The sequence below is a fragment of the Prorops nasuta genome, unplaced genomic scaffold (assembly GCF_024137725.1).
Source record: "Prorops nasuta isolate Cenicafe-Biocafe unplaced genomic scaffold, Cenicafe_Pnas_1.2 PNAS00010, whole genome shotgun sequence".
NCBI lineage: Eukaryota > Metazoa > Arthropoda > Insecta > Hymenoptera > Bethylidae > Prorops > Prorops nasuta.
The window spans coordinates 5,862,713-5,883,540 of record NW_027116807.1 but is presented as its reverse complement, the minus strand read 5'-3'; the positions used below and the strand labels follow the sequence as shown (position 1 = coordinate 5,883,540).

The following is a 20,828-nucleotide window of genomic DNA, read 5'->3' as shown; positions in this document are numbered from 1 at the left end:
ACTCTACTACACACAAATTAGGATCTATTTTTTTTTTTACGAATTGATTAGGTCCGAAAATCGATTTGGAGCGACGACGAGGATTACGATGACGAAGTCAGTATTGTCGAGTCTAGCATCACTGAAATTATTGTCGAAGAATCCGAAACAGAGACCATTTCTCAGGTCGAGGTACACACACGCACACACACATTTTACACTAAGAAAACTAAATAACGACTCTTTTGATCAGCTAGGAGGAAATATAATTTTTTAAATTTTTTTTTCAAGGACATACCGGATTATAAACCAAATGGTATCCACAAACCTAAGGTATTTTTTTTATTCTTTTTTTTATTTATACACTCATACATAAACAATATTTTTATTGTGCCTTGCAATCCCTCGTTAAAATTTTTGTTATGCTTTGATATCACTTTTATGTTTTCTCTCATGTTATATCTGTATCGACGAACCGAAGATATTTATTACTTAAAAAATATTTATTTCATTTTTAAATAATTCTTTATTAATTATTCAAGAGTTTTTCAATAAAATCAAATATAAAGTGCTTTTATCATAAACAAATGTAACTTCAATTACTTATCATTTAATTTTGCTAATATTAGTTTTGTTTCTCTTTTAGAAAATGGAAATTCTTCAGGTGAGTGATCAGTTTCTAAAAATTGGGATTATCGGTAATGTATACGCTCGAATTGTCAAGTACTTTCAGCGAACAGACTTTTAAAAGAGCTTTCAAAAGCAATTACTATATCAAAAAGAATTTATTTCTAAAGCAATTGGATAACGTGTGTTAAATGCTTCAAAAAAATGTTCTTTTCAGCATATTAATAATTTTTACTTAATTTGCAGCCTCTGCTTATAATAAATTAATTTTCAATTTTCTCATTACAGCTTTGCAATAATATTCAAAATATGCTTGTTGCAGGTCAATCGATTTTATTGATTACTGTCTTTGTCCCTCACTATTCTCCCTATCCTAAAAGAAGCTGGGCCATTTATTTGTTTCAAAATCTGTCAAAACTTTATTGTCTGCTTCTTAAGCGCTTTTTATTTCTTCATTTCTGTCTATCTGTGTTCCATCTTGTTTTCTTCCTTATCTGTTTAAAATATTCTATAAAGCTTACATGTCACTGAAATTATATTTCAACTCTACAGAAAGATGAGGAGATTGTTAATAATATTGAAGAACGACGCAAATCTCTCAAGGTATATAAAGAATTAATCAATATATATATATATATATTTTTAATAACGGTAAAATATTTCATAAAAATTAATCATACAATTTAAATTAATTTCTTTCTCTAGAAGAAGCCAGAAGAGGACAAGAAAGAACCAGAAAAGGTATGATTGTATTTGGCATTATTTATAATTATTAGTAGAATTTGTTTATTTAATTAAATTTATATTTTGCAGAGGAAGTCACTCAAGAAAAAAGAACCAGAATCCAAAGAGGCCTCGAGAGAAACAACACCAAAGCCTGAGAAAACTGTTACGACGCGTAAACAATCAGTAACCCGCGTAAGTTTTTCTGACAAACTATTAAAAACAATTGTTAAAGGATATTTACATAAAGGACTATTGTCCAACAATATTTAACAGGTGGAAGAACTAAAATCTGAGAGTAGACGAAGTTCGCTCGTCACGACCGAGGAAGAAAAGGTATGATTTTCCTACGTTATTTAATTTTTATCGTTATGTCCTGAAATTGTTTATTTATTCATAATTTATAAACACTTTTTTATAGACACCGGACGGCATAAAATCGCCAACACGCCGGGTCTCCGTTCAAAAAGTAATTGATTTCTTTTACTATAATCACATTTATGTATTTTAAAAATTTATTTATAAATTTTAACATTTTGTTATAAATATATTTTTCAGACCGAGGAGGAAACAAAAACAGAAAGCAGACGATCCTCCGTCATTGAGAAAAAGAAAACAGACGCTGAAAAGGTAAGACTAATTGTTTATTTGCCAAAACCCTTTGCATTTTGTTTATAAATTTTTGTCACGTTAGAAAGTCATAAAAGTTAATTATCGATTAACTGTGATCAGTGTAAGTATAGTTTTTGCTTGCATGATAATTTCAAATTTTAGTTTGGTAAATCTTTAGATCTATCCCCTTTTTTGATCTCATTTTGAATGAATTTGTCCGCTCGATTGTTTTGTTGTTATTTTTCCACGAAATTCGATATTTTTATTGATGGCGTCACTATTTTAGGCACCTAAAAAATTGAAACCATCGCCACTGGCAATTAAACAAGACGATACTAAAGAGGTACAAATTTCACACAAACACACATTTCCCACTTTAAAAATTAATTTCTAGTAATTATTTATCAATGAAACGAACTATTTCAGGACAAACACAGATATAAATCCGTTAAACCAGTTCGTCCATCAGACGAATCTGAAGAAACTGAGGTATATTCACTCACACAAACAAAAAATTTTACTGACAAATACACAAACTTAGTTCATATATTTTTAAATCCTATATTCTAGGAGGAATCTGATTCAGACACTACCACTTATCGTTCAGAAAAGCAAGAGGTACACTTTACACTTATATTCACAATAAACTAAACACAAAAAAGTAATATTTATTATTATTATTTTTTTTAATATTATAGAGCGTGATAGAGTCCACATTTAGTAGGCGTTCCAGTAAAATTGTTACTGACACAGACGAGGTACACAAACAATCATTAATTAATTCATCAAGGCTGTAAACAATTGTTAATATTTTTTTTATTTTATTTTATTACAATTTTAGAGCATATCAGAGCCTAGCCCCATTAGGAGACGACCAAAACCAATAGAATACACAGTTGAGGTACACAAACACATACACAAAGAATTAAGTATTTTATGTCCATAAATGTATTTTTTTTTAACATATATAGGAATTGTCCGAGCCTACAACGCTTAGAAAACGTTTAAACAAATTCGTAGATGAAACAGATAAGGTAGAAATTGTCAAATTTTATAAATTAATTATTATTGTTCGGCAGATCATTGATTTTGTATTAATAAATAAATGTTATAGAGTGTAACTGGATCCACATTTAGCAGACGTTCTAGTAAAACGATAATTGATACGAATGAGGTACACAATCACACGCCAATAAATTTATAAAAATAGTAAAAAGTGTTTGTGTGTAGCTAGTTTTTATCTTTTATTTTATTTTATTATTTTAGAGTATATCTGAGCCTATCCCGGTTAGGAGACGACCAAAAACGATAGAATACACAGTTGAGGTACACAAACACATACGCATAAAATGTTTTTTTTTTCATATTATAAGCTTTTATTTAGATATTGTTTTATAAACTATTTTATAGGAAGTAACTGAACCTGCAACAATTAGGAAACGTCCTAGCAAATCGGTAGATCACACAGTTGAGGTAGATAGAAATGAAATTGCAAAATTTCCAAAATTACTTGTTTCATTGGTTAGTAGATTAATTAAAAAAAACTTAATAACAAATTTTAGAGTGTAACTGAAACTACAACGATTAGAAAACGACCTAGCAAATCGGTTGATCACACGGCCCAGGTACATTGCAAAAAACAATTGAAAGTTTATTCAATTTATATACCAGATTATTTATTTAATTTATTTTTATGATAAAACTTTTTAGGAGATCGCGGAGCCTACTCTAGTTAGAAGACGTTCTAGCACTAAAGTAACTGAAACTGATGAGGTATACTTGTGATATAATAATAAAAAACTTTAATTAAAGTTTATAAATAAATTTAAATAAAAGATAGTAAGCAATTTTAGCTTATGTTGAAACAAATTTTTTTAGAGTATATCAGAATCCCTACCAGTTAGGAGACGACCTAGCAAATCTACAGAGAATACAGTTGAGGTATACATAACCACGTAGTGCAAATAAAATAAAAATATGTACATAAAAACTATAATCAATTTATTTTAAACAATCGCAGGAGGTCCCTAAATCATTTTCAGTTAGGAGACGACAAAGTAAACCCGTAGATATTAGTATAACTGAGGTACTCTTTCACTCACACCAACACAAATTCATAAAGATATTTAAAATAGTTAAATATTATTAGTTAATTTACATTAAATTTTTTTCATTCTTAGGATATTTCTGAGACAATGCCTGTTAAGAGACGGCCTAGCCAAACTGTAGATAAAACACTTGAGGTACACACATACAAACATATATCTTTGAAAAACACAAAAAACTCTTATTATTGAAATGAACAATTTATAGGAAGCTGTTATCGAATCAACAACAACTAAGAGGCGATCTAGCAAAGCAAAAGATAGCCCACCTGAGGTACACATTAAACACACTTGATTTAAATTAAATCCAGCGTAGAAAAAGTAATCTTTATTTACATCAAGGAAATTATTTATTTATTTAAAAAAAAATCGTAGGAAGCAGTTGCTGAACCAGCACCAGTTAGAAGGCGACCTAGCAAACCTACTGATAGCTCAGTTGAGGTACACATGCACACATATTTAAAATTAAATACATAGCAAAGTTAATCCAGTTGTGTAAAAAATATAATTTATTTATTTCAAAAAATCATAGGAAGTTGTTGCCGAACCTAAACCAGTTAGGAGGCGATCTAGCAAACCTACAGATAGCTCAGTTGAGGTACACACTTATTAGAAATTAAACATGCACAACATTGTTTATCAATTAACACGAAAATTAAAATTTATTTGTTTAAAAAAAATCGTAGGAAGTTGTTGATGAACAAACACCAGTTACGAAGCATCCTAGCAAATCTGCAGATAATACGGTTGAGGTACACACATACACACACAAATATAAGTTATACAATAAAATATTTATAACATTGATTTATTAAAACCAAAAAATCCTAGGATATTGTTGCTGAACCAACACCAGTTAGAAGACGACCTAGCAAGTCTGTAGATAATAAGGCTGAGGTATAGTACACACACATACACACACAAATTTGGCTAATACACTATTATTTTAATAATAATTGCAAAACAAAAACAATTATAGGAAGTTTCTGAACCGGCGCCAGTTAAGAGAAGACCTAGCAAAAAAACAGATAGTACAACTGAGGTACACGAATAGAAACGTAAATTATTATTAAAAATGAGTATTAATAATTTACTCATATTCAAACTAAAAATCACAGGAAGTAGCTGAGCCAACACCAGTTAGGAGAAGATCTAGTAAACCTGTAGCTGATACAGTTGAGGTACACATACACACACGCATACATAGATTTAATAATAGTTTAACTTTTATTTGTATGATTTATTAAAACAAACAATTTGTAGGACATTTCTGAGCCTACATTAATTAGGAAACTACCAAATAAAATTTTGAAAGGTTTAATTGAGGTATACTTAAATACACTTACATTACTTGTTACTAATATAAATAAACAGTCAACCAAGGAAAAGTAAAATTCACGGTTTAAAAGTTTTTTTTATATAAATTATAAAATCCAATTTATTTTAGGCCGAAACCACGAAAACTAAAATCGTCTCAGAAAAACCTGAAGAAATTAAGGTACACTTTACTCACATATATACAAATCAAATAATTTGAATAATACAACAGACAGAAGATAATAGAAAAAATTACACACATGAAAACAATTTTCTAGGACGAGCCTAAAAAACGAAAATCGATCTCAGGCAAAACTGACGAAACTAAGGTACATACTTATTTTTACACACACAAACTAGTATTCTTTCGTAAAACTAAATTTTTGTAACAGCACCAAGCGGTAATTTATTTCTCACGACACCTTTTCATTTTAGAAGGAGGAGGTGAAGGTTCTTCAAAAATTAGAAGATGAAAAGGTACACACATACATGAACACACACCTACACAGAGTGAGAGATTCGTTTGCAGTCCCACAAATATCGCAAACACCAACGCGTTTGAGCCCCAACCAATTAGCGTCAATCAAGATAAATTTATCTGGATTTTCTCTGAAATCCATTAATTTTCATTTTACGTACCCCCTCCAAGTGAACTATCTTAATTATAACCACTGATTTATCTGAATGCATTTATATAGTTCTTCATCTTATAAATCTCTTTTTAAAATTACGGATTTTTCTCATTATAGTTCTTATAAATTTATTGCTCAAAAAGTATAAATTCTGTAGAAAGAAAAACGAGTATTATTGTTTATATCAATTGTTAAAAAATTGACAAAAATACGATACGATTGTTTATAGAAAGAGCAGCCTATCGCAAAACCAAAATCATTAAAACCAGATGACGGAAAGGTATATACATGTGGAGTACACACTTGTTTAAACAATTTTTTTGTCGTTAAGATAAATGAACTATTCATAGTAAAAAATTTTATTGTAGAAAGAGGATTCGCCGGTAAAACGTAAATCTATTAGTAAACCGGAAGAGGCGAAGGTAAAATTAGATGAAAACTAAAGTATAATAATTCTTTGTTTAAACTCATTTTTTAAATAAAAATTATGTAATTGTAGAAACAGGAGCCAATCGCGAAACCGAAAACTATTGGCAAATCCGATGAAGCCAAGGTAGATAAAAATAAATTTTGAAAATTTGTTGATATTTTATTAATTATTTACAATTATTAATTAAACAACAAAAAAACTAAATTTGATTAATGATGTTACGTGAAATAAACATAATTACCATAATAATATAATTAGTTAGCACGTTGCAAGCTAATTAGGCCTCAATTTACATCAAATTAAAAAGTAAATTAAAATTTTAACGGATTAATCTTTCATTCATTATAATTCAATAATAATAACTACATTTATTTAATTTCTTTGTTCTAAATCAAATTAATATTTTTATTGTCGAATCAGCGCAGCATATACAAGAAAACAGAAAACGCACTTATATAAATTAATAGCATTAACCAGCTCAAGGGAATAATAATTGGAACGCTAAGAATAATTCGTTCATTTTTAATTACTAAAACCAGCAAATTCTGTGCCAACGCAAACAGCTAGCTTCGCAATTCTCACGAAACTGAAATTCATACAGTGAAAACATTTTCAGGAGGAGCCAAAATTGACACCTGCAGAAGCCAAGGTACACACACATTTACACAACTGTATTTGCTACTACTTTCAAAAATCAATAAGATTAGTTTTACTTGTTCACGTAAGAGGTAAATTATTAAGAAACAAAAATATTTTAGAAGGAGGAGCCTACTAAGCCCAAGACTACATTAGGCAAACCTGAAGAAAAGGTACAAACACTTACAATTATACTAACATTCGAACATTTAAACAGTTATAGTAATTGTTAATTGAAAAAAAAAATCGTTTTTAACAACAAAAACATGCATTTTAGAAGGAAGAGCTTGCTAAACCAAAGGCTGCAGTAGGCAAACCTGAAGAAAAGGTACACAAACACACAACTATAATTATACTAATACTTACAAACATTTAACAAAATATGGTTATTATTATTAAAAGAAGAAAACATTAATTCACACGAAACAATAAATTTTAGAAGGAAGAGCCTGCTAAACCAAAGGCTACATTAAGCAAAACTGAAGAAAAGGTACACATATACACTTACAACTTATACTAAACTTACAAACATTTAACACGTATAGTTCTTGTTTATTAATATTGGAAAACTTTCAATTACAACGAAAAAATTAATTTTAGAAGGAGGAGCCTGCTAAGCCCAAGGCTACTTTAGGCAAACCTGAAGAAAAGGTACACATACACAATTATACTGACATTTACAAACGTTTCAATAGAAGTAGCTATAATTTATTAAAAGTGGTAAACGTTAAATTGCAATAAAAAAAAAAAAAAAATTTTAGAAGGAGGAACCTGCTAAACCCAAAACTATATTAGGCAAACCCGAAGAAAAGGTACACGCACACTTACGATTATATTAATACTTACAAACATTTAAACACTTATTATCATTGTTTCTTAAAAAAGTGAAACCGTAAATTACAACGAAAAAATTAATTTTAGAAAGAGGAGCTTCCTAAGCCTAAGACTACACTAGGCAAACCTGAAGAAAAGGTACACATACATACATACACTTACGATTATACAATTGCTTACACTTAGTTAAGCAGATATAATTATTCTTTAATAAAAAGGTAAAACTATAAATTATAATGAAAAAATTAATTTTAGAAAGAGGAGCCTGCTAAGCCAAAGGCTACATTAGGCAAACCTGAAGAAAAGGTACACACGCACACACTTACAATTATACAAATACTTACACTCATTTAAGCAGATATAATCATTGTTTATTGAAAAAGTAAAACCATAAATTATAAAGAAAAAATTAATTTTAGAAGGAGGAGCTTCCTAAGCCCAAGGCTACATTAGGCAAACCTGAAGAAAAGGTATAAACACATTTAGGATTATATACTAACAGTTACAAACTTTGAAACAGATATAGTTATTATTTATTAAAAGATGAAAAGTTTAATTACAATGGAAAAACAAATTTTAGAAGGAGGAGCCTGCTAAACCGAAATCTACACTAGGCAAACCTGAGGAAGCTAAGGTACACAAACACTAGAAATTGTTCAATATACATATACACACGAATTAAATATTATCAACCGTACAATATTTAAACAACGAATGAGTGAATCAAAAACTCAATGTAAAATATGATTTTCTGTTACGTTTGTAATTTGATTTTTTTATGGCATGGTTTTCAAAATTTATTTATAGAAGGAAGAAACTCCCAAACTAAAGACGATTGGCAACCCTGAGGAAAAGGTACATGTTTCTTTTCATCACAATTTTTTTCTTTTTTTTAGGAATTGTATTAATTAATACAAAATTTTAATTAAATTTATTTGTAATAAATTACAGAAGGAAGAAGCTCGTAAACTCAGCCTTAAACAAGGAACTAAGGTAAAAACAATAATAAAACTTCTTCTGTTGGAATATATATTTTTTTGTATTACTCTTTTTAGTAGTTTCTTTATAATCAAAATAAAAATCTAATCAATTTCAGCTTGAAGAGGAGAAAAAGGAGCTGAAGAAAGTAGAGTTAAAGGTGAGCTTTACTTACAAAATATTATATAGCTATATTGAATAAATTTACATATTTTTTATCACACTTATACATTTTTACACAACTACTTTGCAATTTTCACACTTCAATTGTAGGATTCGTTTGAATTTATAGTAAATTGACTTTAAACTGAAGACTAATTTAGAATAAATTAAAAACTTTATTGGGATAGAGATTTAAATGATATAAGTTCAACTTATGTAAATTGGCTAAATTTTGTCAGTCTAAAATTGGAATTAAACGTTCATTTGATGTAACTAAAGGCAACCAATGGCGATGAGGCGAAACCAAAACTACGTAGAATACCGAAAGAGGAAGCTAAAGTTGAAAACTTTAAAACAATCCAACTTAAACCAGTTTCCAGGGAGCCCAAAATTCCTCAGCAGGCTGCAAATGGCACTGTTGAGCTTAAGGTAGCCCTAGAGAGGGACCAGGAAAATATCATATTCTTCTCTTATTTCTTTCTCTTCATCTATTTCTTCAATGAATGTGAATCTTTTGAATTCTCTATGAATTCATTCATGTTCTAAAATCTGTTCTAATTTTTGCATTCTCTTGAAACTCTTTATATTAAATCTTTATATGATCTTCTTTCTTCTCTTTTAAACCTGTTCTTCTTTTTTCAATTCTCAAAACTTATAAACGTGTTCTTTCTCTATTTTCGCTGTGAATCTTCTTTTATCTTCTCTAATCGCTGTTTCTACTTTTTCTCTTCTTGAAATCTTCAATATTCAATGTTTTTAAATCTCTTTTAATTCTACACTGTGATTATAAACATAAAAAATATTCTACTTGCTGAATTCTGATATATGGCAGTGCCTTTTAATAATAAATCTACTTGCCATAATTAGTGTAAATAAGCTTCCTTCTTCGATTTGCATCATATAAAAAACTATCTGTTTCTATTCAATTAATATTCGAATGAATAACCTTTTCTCAACTATCTGCCTACGACTACAAATTTAATTTTCTTCTATTTACTTAATTAATATTGAAACGAATAACATCGCAGTTCCACAAATGCACTATGAATGCTCAACTTTTAAACGCGTCTTCATTAATTTTTATTAATAATTATATTATATGTAATAACAAATCAGTAATAATAGAAAAATCGACGAAAATCTTCTACTAGCTAATATTTCAATCGAATTTAAAATTAATTTATTAATTATTCGAGAATGATTAAATGTGAGCCTCGAAGTTTTCTACATAACACTTTTACATTCGATCGTGAACGAAAAATTATTTATGGATTTTGAGAGTATGCTTCCTGTTATTCAGAAAGTGGAAAAGGCCGAGAAGACAGAGGTGAAGAAGCTGAAAGCTCCAAAACCTACCAAAGGAGGTTCCTACGAGCTTCCGGAGATTCCGGATTACGAGAGGGCTGTGCTCGAAAAGCCACAAGAATTCGAATTTTCTGAGTACACTCCACGTGATAAGACCAAACTCGACAGACCAGTAACACAGGTAACACGATTTTATACTTTGAATTATTTATAATCAGTAAATCCACATTGAATTTAAATCACAATCGCAGCAAAAATAATTCTAATTATTATCGAGTTAATTATTTCCTAGATGGAAACTTAGAACATTTTCTTATAATGATATTTTAAATTCATTTCTATATATATATATATATATATGTTTATTTCTTTAATTAATTCTTATTATAAATAATTTTATTTTAACGTAATATTATAATAAAAATATTATCTAGAAATGAAAATAATCAAATGACTACAAAATTACAATAAAATCTACCATTAACCATATAAAAATTATAACAAACTAATTTTTAAATTTATAAAATTTCTTTTGTGTCCTGTACAGAAATTCGATTCGAAGGTGAGTAGAGACAAAGTATTAAAAGCTGGCCTTCGCTTGATCGCTTATATCCTGCAATAGTAAAGAAGATCCATTTAACTGAATTGGTTAATCTCGAGGTATTAAAAGAATCGTAATGGATAAATCATGAGGAACGATCAATGCGGAATGATCTAATCGTAATGAAAAGACTTAATAATTGAAAAAAAAAATTACACCGCACAAATAATAAAACAGGTTAATATAATTGTAATAAGGAAGGGGAAAATACAATTCAATTATAATATAAATATCTATTATGTATAAAAAAAACTCTACAAACGTTGACATAAAGAAACAATGAAAATCTGCGCTATAATAATAATAAAGTAGAAACCGGAATCATGGCTGTGACTCAAATAAGATAGGCGTCAATAAAATTGTAATCTCGCGATGATTTTTCGCACGGCCGTGAATGGGCCATAAATACGTCGACCTCGAAATGCGAGAGCGGCATAATCGCAATTAACGCTTTCCGAGTGGATTCGCGCGGCTAATAATCCGGCGTCCCGAATCTTTCGCTTGGCAAGCGATGAATGCCCAGCGCAGCGAAACTATTTTGGCGAATAACCGGTCGTAGATCAAACGGCCCCCTCCCCCTGCGCCCTAGCCCCTCCGCCGATTATTCGATGGAGAAAAGGACGAAGGCTATTTCGGGTGATTTTGCGCGGTGCCCGATCCAAAAACTCATCGTTCCAACCTCAGTCGACGCTGGTCCCCAAACCTAAAAAGCCGTTTTTATCCCGCGGGATTCGGACCCCATTCGCCTTTGAAATCGCGAGAGTACAGTCCTCCGCCATTGTTCCAACGTTTAAAAATCATCGTGGATCTTTCCAGGCGGGAGATCATCCTGTAAAGCCCCCAACGCAAGGATAAAAAAAGGTCCAAGAAAAATCTGTGGTTGGTCGAGTTCTCCAGCAAGCAAAACTCTCGTTCTTTGCTTTGGAGAACGGTGGACTTCCGGTTTTGGTTTTCCAGTCGTTTAAATCCGAGATTTTCCTTGCTGCGGAATTCTGCTAATTGGGAGTTTTTTTCTGCATGGTTCTGTGATTTACTAACCACACACACATATATGCATACGTAAAGAAACTCCATTGTGCTTGCGTTAACCCTGAAGGCCAGCGTGGGGGTCTTAAAGGGGGATGAAGAGTGATTTTTCTCAATTCGCGAAACAATGTTAGCCGAAGCTGCCGGAAATTAAGACACCGGAAGCCCCGAAGATCGAGGTCATCAAGGACGTGACGCCGGCTGGTAGCCGGAAAGGCTCCCTGGTACCCGGAAGTGGTACCAGCAGTAGAAGAGGATCTCTCATACCGCCGGAAGAATTAGGTCGTAGGCCCAGTCTTATCATCAGTGACGAGGTAATTATACGTTTTCCCGATTTCCTCCCAAAATTTATGCTAAAGTGGGACCAGACTTTTACAAATTTCAACTTTTCTTCAAATTCGACTATCTCCTCCCCACCCTGCCCCTACTACTCACTAGAAATTCACTTTCATTCGAGTCTTTTCTTTTTCTTTTGTTGTATAATTTTCAAAATTAAATTACAAAGTAACTATAGTATAATTATAATGAATAATTACCTTTTCTTAATATTCTATGACCTTTAAAATTAGATTTTTTTAATTTACTTTGTATCGCGAAAAAAATACGAAATTTTTGAGTTTCGTAAGATGAAAGATTGGTTTTGGGGAAGTATATTTAGACTATAAAAGGTATTGTACAAAATTTTTGGAAAAATGAGCATTTTTTATTGAAAAGAAGATATTTATCAATTGTTAAAACAAGATGTTAATAAAAAAATGAAAAGGTAAAGGAGAGGGTGAATGGAATAGTGAAAAGTAGTGGTAGTTTCGGAAAGGGATGCGGAGGAGAGGGTGAAAGAGGAGAAGCAAGTTAAGGTTTGGAAATGGAATAAAGAGACGAGGAGTTCCACCAGGACCGATCATTTTTTAGTTAGCGTGTACCGTTAATTAAGCTCATTTTGTCAAACGGCCAGTTTGTCTACTGCGTATCTAGAAATAGAATAGGTTTCTATTTCGATGCAATTACTCATTATGAGATAAGATTTTCTACGCTAGATGAAACTAAATATACCGATATCGCTATCTTTGCCTGGTCCCCTCCTGAATCCCATTTGTGATCGGAAAATCTATCTCGCTCGTTACATAAAGTGGAACTCATCGTCCCATTATTAAACGATAATAATCGAAAACTTTATTTTACTACTAAAATTTTCTTAAATTTCATTAAAATCTTATCAACTTTTATTTTCTCCGTGAGTTTTCTTTTCTTATATATTTCATACTATCTCCCTTGTACTTTTGAGTATTTTGGAACTATAAAAAAATTATTTCTTATTCCTCTTTTGAAATTGCTTTTTAAAAACAATAATAATTAAAACTATTTTCCACAAGTTTTTATCTTTTCTATTTTATACGATGAGACTTATATCACAGTCTAAAATATAAAGGTACATAAGAAAGCATTTATCACGTAAACTATAAGAAGTTTTAATTTATTACATGGAACCTTCTCGAAGCTTTTTTCATTGGAATTCTGAAAAGTCCTCAGTGAAAATTGATATTTCTCAAAGTTATACAGATAAATGAATTCTTATGTTCTAGTTGTGTGATTTCATATTTATTTGCCTCGGTCTGTACATTCATAAATTTTCATTGGATAAAAATAAGAAATAATTTTGTTATTTTCTTAATAAAGTTTTCGAAATTGGTCGCATGGTCCCACGCTTAGCAGAATAAAAAAGGACAATAAAAAACAGAAAAAAACGAGTATGTAGATGACTGGCTGCCGCTGGTTGGGGATTTTTGGAGTTTTTGGGTTTCGTAGTGATCAGTGAGACAGTGATAGGAATTACCTTTGCATTTAGCGATTTAGCACCGACGTGATTGGCCGGTTTTTTTCTACCGGAAATGTTGCTGCACTGTTCTTCATTTTGACGAATTAGCTTTAGTCTTACCTGTGCCAACCCCTTGAGTCATGAAAAATATTTGAAAAAAAAAACAGCAAAAAATACCACGTGATTCGTCCAAGCCCAGCTTCTATACCCCAGATTTTGTCTTGTCGGAAACCTCAACCCCACCCCTCCTCCACCCACCTACATTATCTCACAGACAGCGAGCTGGTCCAGCGAAATTCAACGTGAAGCCAGAAACAGTGGAAGTGAAGAGCAACTGGAGGATTTTTAGTTTTAAGCTTTCTAAAAGAAATCATCGAGAAAAGTATGCGAGTAACCGATGGTAATTCGATATTTTTACATAATTAGTAAAAAAATCAATAAAACTTTTTGTTATTCTATGAAAGTTCACCAAAAGTAATTGGCTTTCTAAAAATTGTTATTTGGTTATTGTCATATTACACAAGATTTCATTTAACGACTAGATTGGTACTTTTCTCGTTGATTTCATTGATTTCTAATCGATTTAACGACACTATTAATGTTTACACATTACAAGGCACAGAAAAAACAAACACACATATATAAATATGCGACTTGGTCCATAGGAGAATAGGAAGCTGCGACCCGGCGAGGTAGTGGACGAGCGCAAGGTGAGAAAAACAAACAAACAAAGCAACAAGTAAAACGATCGAAACATAAAAATCAACAATTAGAATAAAAAACAAAAGCTAAAGCACAAAACAAAATAGCAGAAAAATTATCGAAATGAACCGAATGCCTCGTCTCACATCTCACTAGACTACCAGAATGCATCGCATCTACTTTTACTCACACACTCTCTATTTATTTATCTATCTCACACATACACTTACAGGAATAATAATAAATGAGGTCTTTGTCTTTTTTTCTTCTAATTTTCAAAGTTTCTATAAATTTTAAAAGTAGGCATTGATTTGTTTAAAATTAAAAAAGACAGGGCCCTCGATAGCTATTTCTCTCTCTCTCTCTCTCTCTTTCTCTTTCTCTTTCTCTTTCTCTACTATACAGTATTATACTATTTATAATATAATATTATTTATACTAAAAATGGCCGACGAATGAAAAACAAAGCAAAAAAATTGCACCTGCACCTGGCACGGATCTGCACAACGGCAACTATGGAATAATCCAACAATAATAATAATCTTATATAGTCTCCAAGATAATAAAAAGATTAATAATAATAATAATTAATCACTATGGCATCCGTAATGAGAGAATTAATGTTAATCTTGATAATAATAATAATAGTAATGGGAAGCGAATTTAAATCAGGTTCAACGAGATCGTCTGATTCATCAAGGATGAATTTGATTCTACTATATCAATTCTTGGCAAGCATTGTTCTTTTTACAAGACACTAATTGAAGTTAACAAAGTTCTAGATACGACATACGTGCATGAATCACCCAACTCTCTTCCACTTGTTATCTTTTGCCAAATCCCTCTTAAGTATATCCATTAATCTACACAGACTCTGATTTCTCTTATTCCTCAAATTACAGAAACTCTTTCTTCGATAGAGACACTTTTTTTTAATTAACCTACCAATTTTTCTCTCATTTGATTTCTCTCATATATTTTTGTAAGATTTTCAATCCCTGCTTTTTTGCCAACAAGTCAATCTTCTAACATCTTGTTGAACCATTTCAATGCGACTCCCATTAAAAATTTTTATTTACAAGGGCAGCAAATAGTGATAATTAATCATTTAACTGCACTTACAATTATTAATGGCAATCAACAGGCCAGCCTCGAATAGCCACGTGGATTCTGTTTTCCCAAATTTTCCATCGTTTTCCCAATCCTTCATCCTAAAGATTCAACTTTTCTCTGATGAATTTTCAATTATTTCCCTAGAAAATTCTAAAACTGCATTATTATTTTTTCTTAGATTCTATAATTTTTCCTATACACTTTCAACATAAATTTTCCTTTTCCACTACGCACTGGAGAAAATTTTCCATGACGAAATAATTACTCTGACTATCCATTTTCTATCTCTGTCTTTCGGTTTTTCTACTTCTTTTTTTTTCCACGCAATTTTTATTCTCTGTCCTTTCGCAATCCGTAAACGAATTGGCCAAAGGTTTAAATCTCATTCATCCATCTTGACATTCGCCATATTTTTTACAGTTGGGGGGAAGGCTACGGCCCGGAGAGTTGTTGGAGGCTAAGGTGAGATTTGTGTTCGCTATAACACAAAGCTTACCTGCAAAAAGTACCATCGCCAGCAGTTTTCTATCGCTCATTTTTAGCCACCCACCCCCACCCCATTCTCAATTCATCTGTCCCCGAATAATCAAGAGTGGCGAAAAGGGAATCATCAATAATAAAAATTACAAGACTAAAAACCAGCATAGTTGCTGAAACCACTGTTGTAACTGGTGAGGAAAATTCTCCAAGCCCCATCGATCCATATGAATTTTATAAACTTGGATTTACAATCAAGAAAATTTTATGGCCAATTCTTACTCGCTTTTGAAAATTTTCCAATGTTTTCTTCGAATTTCCGTAGATTTTCCTTCGAGCATCCTAAGAACATTTTCCGGAATATCTCTTTATTGCATTCAAGTGAGAATTTTCCCCTCCAGGGTGGAATTTGCAGAAATATTTTTTAAGCTGAATTTATGGCCCTGCTGCTGCTGCCACGCTACTCGCTAAAATAATACGAGGATTATCCAATAATTATTTCTGATTTTCTATGGTTTTTCATAATGTCAACTATAATTTTTCTTTTACGTCCTTTGGTTTTTATCAGAATAATTCTAAAGTGTTCGCTGAGAGGGCACATTGACAATTATCAATTGACGAGTTTAGTTTCCAATGACCTACCCCCTCCCCCTTGACCCGAAATTTCAAATCTCTCTCTCTCTCTCTCTCTCTCTCTCTCTCTCTCTCTCTCTCTCTCTCTCTCTCTCTCTCTCTTCATCTCTTCGTTTCTTTTTCTTTTTTTCACGCACCACGAACAGATTAGGTCCGGCCGTCCAGGCGCCCTGAAGGAAAAAGAGGTTAGCTATTATTTCACGACGATTTGTGTGCATAAACACACGTTATCACGTTTTTTGCTAAGCATCATTAAGGACATTAGTCGAATAATTTCTGTACATATGAATAGTTATCATTGCTTGACTCGAGCGAAAACACCTGTACATATTTTCAAAATTAATCGAAAGGCCCAACAATAATGGTGGATTTTCTAATTATCACATCATTTTTTATGATATTGTTTTATCGTGTAAAACAGTAATAAATTTAATTTTCTTAATAATAACTGAAACGTTATCTTATTACTTTTTCAAACATTAAGTCAATTTCTGAACCTTCTGTTCTAGCAACAATTTTCTAAGTACAGTGAAATCGATAAAAGCAGGGCTTGTAGGAAAACATTAAATTAACAATAAACAGCACGTTCTGTAAAATTTTTGAAAATTATAGTTTTGCTTTATCGGTCGTTTGAATTATCCACCACCATTCATGTTTTGGCCTCGATTTGCCTGTATATATATCATAAATATTTTTTATTAATGTGTAGATATAGTTTTTGTACATAAGAAAAATTGTATGTATAGGTGTAGAAATTTTTGTGCTCACCAAGTGTATATATTTATACTATACGTTTTATGTTATATTATAAAAAAGAACAAAGATTTGTAGAAAAATACTTTTTATATTCACCAGGTAGTAAAATCTTATTGACGAGAAACGAATATTGCGTCTAATTATGTAAATATTCTCATTTGTCACATGTAAATAATCCCAGAAGATTTCTTTGCAATTTTCGAGCAGATGTAGGAAAAGTTAATTGTTAACAAGGCCACGCAGGATCTCGGTTTAGTAAGTTAATCAGTAACCATGGAAGAGAAATGTGATACATTTTTTTTTGTTCATTTTACACGTAAGCCTTCCTATTTTCCCCATTCGAATTTTCTCCCTTAATCAAATATTTTCCAACTCGGTCAACTGTGTCTCTCTGTTATTCGTTCTATTTTTATATCTTTCTTTTATCTTCCTTTCTTTCTATTTTTCTTATTTTTTTACGTCATTCATCCATAAAAAAACCCTTAAGACTGTTTAAGATCGCTGTCATCAACGTCTCATTGTCAACTTACATTAAGTATTCGTCAACTGGAAGTATATGCGAATGAAAAAACACGGTTTATCATAATTATTTATTAATAATTATTAATAAAATCTGATTTTGTAATTATTCAATATAAATTATTGCATTTAATATAAATACAAAATTATAGACCTAAAAATTGGTTGTAAAATTTTAATTTAGGTTGAACTTTTTAATTAATAATTGATAAATTTATAATAGTGGAATGTTAAAAAAATAATTGCATGGATTTAATTTGATTTTTTTTTTCATTCGCAAATACCGTAGTAATATTAACATAATAAGTTTCACATCACGTTACCAGTCATCGTCATCGCAAAACTCATGGATCATTTCATCGGATCATCGAAGTGTATTTGTTTATACATTGGTGTACAGACATGCGAAATCATCAACGAACACACGCAAACCTTCTAAAGACGTGTCCCGTGCGTGTCCGTCCCATCGTCCATGTGTAAAATGTTTTTTATGTTTCCTAAATCGCCTTTCATGTTGAAAAACAAAAAACCACCAAATCCTTGTAAATATCCCCGTTTTGCTAATAGAGGCCAAAAAATTATAACAACGACAATTAAAACTCGCACTTTTGTTAACGTTAACCGAAATGGTCGTGATTAACGCGTGGTCACCATTAATCGCTTATTGTTCATTTAAACGAGTGACTAAAAAATGTGATTAACTCTTTAACTAGAAAATCACGCTTTTATCGTTCATCTGCCAAATATTAATTTTCTGCTTCAACGCGCCAAAATTGTAATAATAAAAAGCATGAAAGTTTCTATCGATATTTTTGCAAAGAAAATGTGTAAATATGATATTTGTTCTTCATCAAACAAAACAATTGATCAATCATTTTTAAACACCGATATTCTACAATTAATGAAATGTAAACAACAAAGAAATTATTTATAATACGTAAATCATTATTGATCAATGTAACACGAATTATCATCGATTAATCAATCATTGAAGTATATTATGAATTAATAATTAATTATCACCCAATTTGCGCAATTTAAAAAAATTTATTGATCAATACGTTTGTTAATAAGCTTCATCGATTGTCGCGTTTATAAACAAATGTTTTAATTTAAACTACTCTGTAATAATTTGATCAAAAATCGAAGCTTGAGCAATTTTCACCAAAAAATCGAAAGCCTGTAAATTAGCTTTAATTTGTTATCGAAAGCAATTTTTTGTGAGTAAATTTTGTTTTACCTTTGCTTCTGTTCACTGTACAAAAATTTTGTCCGTCCATTTACAAATTGTTTTCTTAGACAACTAGAGCTTTTGATTTTTTTTTTTCGGTTTTAATTAATAAGGTAAGTCGTAAAAGTTTTGAAAGGCTTGAGCACAAGATTTTTTAGTGACGCTTTGAAGAAGCTTGAGATGTTTTTTGATGAGCGAAATGGAGAATTTTATTGACGAGTCTTTCACGATTTAGCGTCGTCGTCCGAGCGCGGACGTCAGGAGACCCAGCGTGGCGGACCTTGAGAATAAAATCAACCAGCCTAGCACACCCCTGCGCAATGTCGGACCCGCTGGACCGCCTCAGATCGTCGATGTTCAGGAATCGTACTCCGCCGTCGAAGGTTCGAAATATAATTTTATAACAAACTCAAAAAATAAAGAAAAAATTATTTAAAATTTTAAAATAAATTTTGCAATAATATTTGGAATCATGAGATTTCTAGAAAATATCAGAAATAAAATTAAATAACAGGAATTTTGGAATTTTTTAATTATGAAAAATTATACAAAAATTGCAAATTGAAATAATTGAAGATCGATTAAAAAATAACTAAGTTATTATTATTTACAGATTCGACGGCGTATCTCACCGTACAGGTGGAGGGTACGCCAGCTCCGACCTTCAAGTTCTACAAGGGCATCACAGAAATCATCGAGGGTGGCAGATTCAAGTTCCTCACGGACACGGACACCAACACGATCACCCTCTGCATGAGGAAGACGAAGCCCAACGATGAGGGCACCTACAAAATTGTCGTGAGCAACATTCACGGCGAGGACTCCGCAGAAATGCAACTTTACGTTTCCGGTTGGTTCTCCAAATCTATCTAAAAAATTTTTTTTACGAACTATAATTAGTTGCTGACAACAAATAAACTCGCGAAGAGCATATTAATCCTTGAAAGAATAATAATTATCCTTTGCTATTAATGAATAATTATTGTAAAAATTTGTAAAAAAAAACCTGAGAGAAACCAAAATATGACAAAATTTAATTAATTATTGTATAAAAAATGGTGTACTTTGTAAAATGTTTTAGTTTCTCAAATAATTTTTCAAATTTCATTCGATCAACAGACGCCAGTGGTATGGACTTCCGTGCAATGTTGAAGAAGCGAAAGTATCAGAAATGGGGACGAGAAGAGGCAGAGCAGGAGAAAGTAGATCTAAAGGAAGTGGAGAAACCAATGCCTGCACTGAAGAAAGTGGAAAAGGTACTGTTATTCCCCCTCTCTTTGTTTCAAATAATTACTACTTGTTTTTACCACATTTACATACATTTACAGCTCTTTAAAAAAAATGTTTGTTTATACATACAATTTTTTTTTCTCTTTAATCTTTTTACGACGAAATTATTTAATTTTTGTTTTAATGATTTAGCAATAAATCTTTTCATAATAATTCCATGGAATAGCAAATAGAGATGAAAATTTTCGTATTAATTTATTTTTATTTGTCATTAAGAAAGATGGATGTGGAATCCTGAAAATTGCAATGTTTTTTTCTTTGTCTTCTTCTTTGGCCCTGTGTTTTCTCCTAAGTTTGTGTCTTCGTAGTCGCTGCATGGGAGCAGCT

The 20,828-nt window shown here is 31.3% G+C and overlaps 1 protein-coding gene across 1 annotated transcript in view; it reads left to right on the top strand.

The window, feature by feature from the left end:
* Positions 1 to 20,828, top strand: part of bent (projectin protein bent) — a 72,487-nt gene that overhangs the window by 17,378 nt on the left and 34,281 nt on the right. Inside the window, exons 16-72 of the mRNA XM_066732450.1 lie at positions 82 to 171; positions 271 to 312; positions 626 to 643; positions 1,312 to 1,347; positions 1,420 to 1,524; positions 1,606 to 1,665; positions 1,751 to 1,798; positions 1,888 to 1,959; positions 2,228 to 2,284; positions 2,368 to 2,430; positions 2,512 to 2,559; positions 2,640 to 2,699; positions 2,783 to 2,842; positions 2,913 to 2,975; positions 3,056 to 3,115; positions 3,208 to 3,267; positions 3,352 to 3,414; positions 3,504 to 3,566; positions 3,652 to 3,714; positions 3,820 to 3,882; positions 3,962 to 4,027; positions 4,122 to 4,184; positions 4,255 to 4,320; positions 4,422 to 4,487; positions 4,579 to 4,644; positions 4,733 to 4,798; positions 4,878 to 4,943; positions 5,026 to 5,088; positions 5,165 to 5,227; positions 5,494 to 5,544; positions 5,642 to 5,692; positions 5,799 to 5,840; positions 6,225 to 6,275; positions 6,364 to 6,417; positions 6,495 to 6,548; positions 7,042 to 7,074; positions 7,184 to 7,234; positions 7,339 to 7,389; positions 7,501 to 7,551; positions 7,662 to 7,712; positions 7,823 to 7,873; positions 7,983 to 8,033; positions 8,151 to 8,201; positions 8,315 to 8,365; positions 8,476 to 8,529; positions 8,847 to 8,888; positions 8,992 to 9,033; positions 9,315 to 9,464; positions 10,336 to 10,521; positions 10,888 to 10,902; positions 12,102 to 12,281; positions 14,446 to 14,490; positions 16,016 to 16,057; positions 16,852 to 16,890; positions 19,447 to 19,594; positions 19,825 to 20,061; positions 20,331 to 20,467. Coding sequence (XP_066588547.1) covers positions 82 to 171; positions 271 to 312; positions 626 to 643; positions 1,312 to 1,347; positions 1,420 to 1,524; positions 1,606 to 1,665; positions 1,751 to 1,798; positions 1,888 to 1,959; positions 2,228 to 2,284; positions 2,368 to 2,430; positions 2,512 to 2,559; positions 2,640 to 2,699; positions 2,783 to 2,842; positions 2,913 to 2,975; positions 3,056 to 3,115; positions 3,208 to 3,267; positions 3,352 to 3,414; positions 3,504 to 3,566; positions 3,652 to 3,714; positions 3,820 to 3,882; positions 3,962 to 4,027; positions 4,122 to 4,184; positions 4,255 to 4,320; positions 4,422 to 4,487; positions 4,579 to 4,644; positions 4,733 to 4,798; positions 4,878 to 4,943; positions 5,026 to 5,088; positions 5,165 to 5,227; positions 5,494 to 5,544; positions 5,642 to 5,692; positions 5,799 to 5,840; positions 6,225 to 6,275; positions 6,364 to 6,417; positions 6,495 to 6,548; positions 7,042 to 7,074; positions 7,184 to 7,234; positions 7,339 to 7,389; positions 7,501 to 7,551; positions 7,662 to 7,712; positions 7,823 to 7,873; positions 7,983 to 8,033; positions 8,151 to 8,201; positions 8,315 to 8,365; positions 8,476 to 8,529; positions 8,847 to 8,888; positions 8,992 to 9,033; positions 9,315 to 9,464; positions 10,336 to 10,521; positions 10,888 to 10,902; positions 12,102 to 12,281; positions 14,446 to 14,490; positions 16,016 to 16,057; positions 16,852 to 16,890; positions 19,447 to 19,594; positions 19,825 to 20,061; positions 20,331 to 20,467 — 3,840 coding nt within the window. The remainder of the gene's footprint in view (positions 1 to 81; positions 172 to 270; positions 313 to 625; positions 644 to 1,311; positions 1,348 to 1,419; positions 1,525 to 1,605; positions 1,666 to 1,750; positions 1,799 to 1,887; positions 1,960 to 2,227; positions 2,285 to 2,367; positions 2,431 to 2,511; positions 2,560 to 2,639; positions 2,700 to 2,782; positions 2,843 to 2,912; positions 2,976 to 3,055; positions 3,116 to 3,207; positions 3,268 to 3,351; positions 3,415 to 3,503; positions 3,567 to 3,651; positions 3,715 to 3,819; positions 3,883 to 3,961; positions 4,028 to 4,121; positions 4,185 to 4,254; positions 4,321 to 4,421; positions 4,488 to 4,578; positions 4,645 to 4,732; positions 4,799 to 4,877; positions 4,944 to 5,025; positions 5,089 to 5,164; positions 5,228 to 5,493; positions 5,545 to 5,641; positions 5,693 to 5,798; positions 5,841 to 6,224; positions 6,276 to 6,363; positions 6,418 to 6,494; positions 6,549 to 7,041; positions 7,075 to 7,183; positions 7,235 to 7,338; positions 7,390 to 7,500; positions 7,552 to 7,661; positions 7,713 to 7,822; positions 7,874 to 7,982; positions 8,034 to 8,150; positions 8,202 to 8,314; positions 8,366 to 8,475; positions 8,530 to 8,846; positions 8,889 to 8,991; positions 9,034 to 9,314; positions 9,465 to 10,335; positions 10,522 to 10,887; positions 10,903 to 12,101; positions 12,282 to 14,445; positions 14,491 to 16,015; positions 16,058 to 16,851; positions 16,891 to 19,446; positions 19,595 to 19,824; positions 20,062 to 20,330; positions 20,468 to 20,828) is intronic.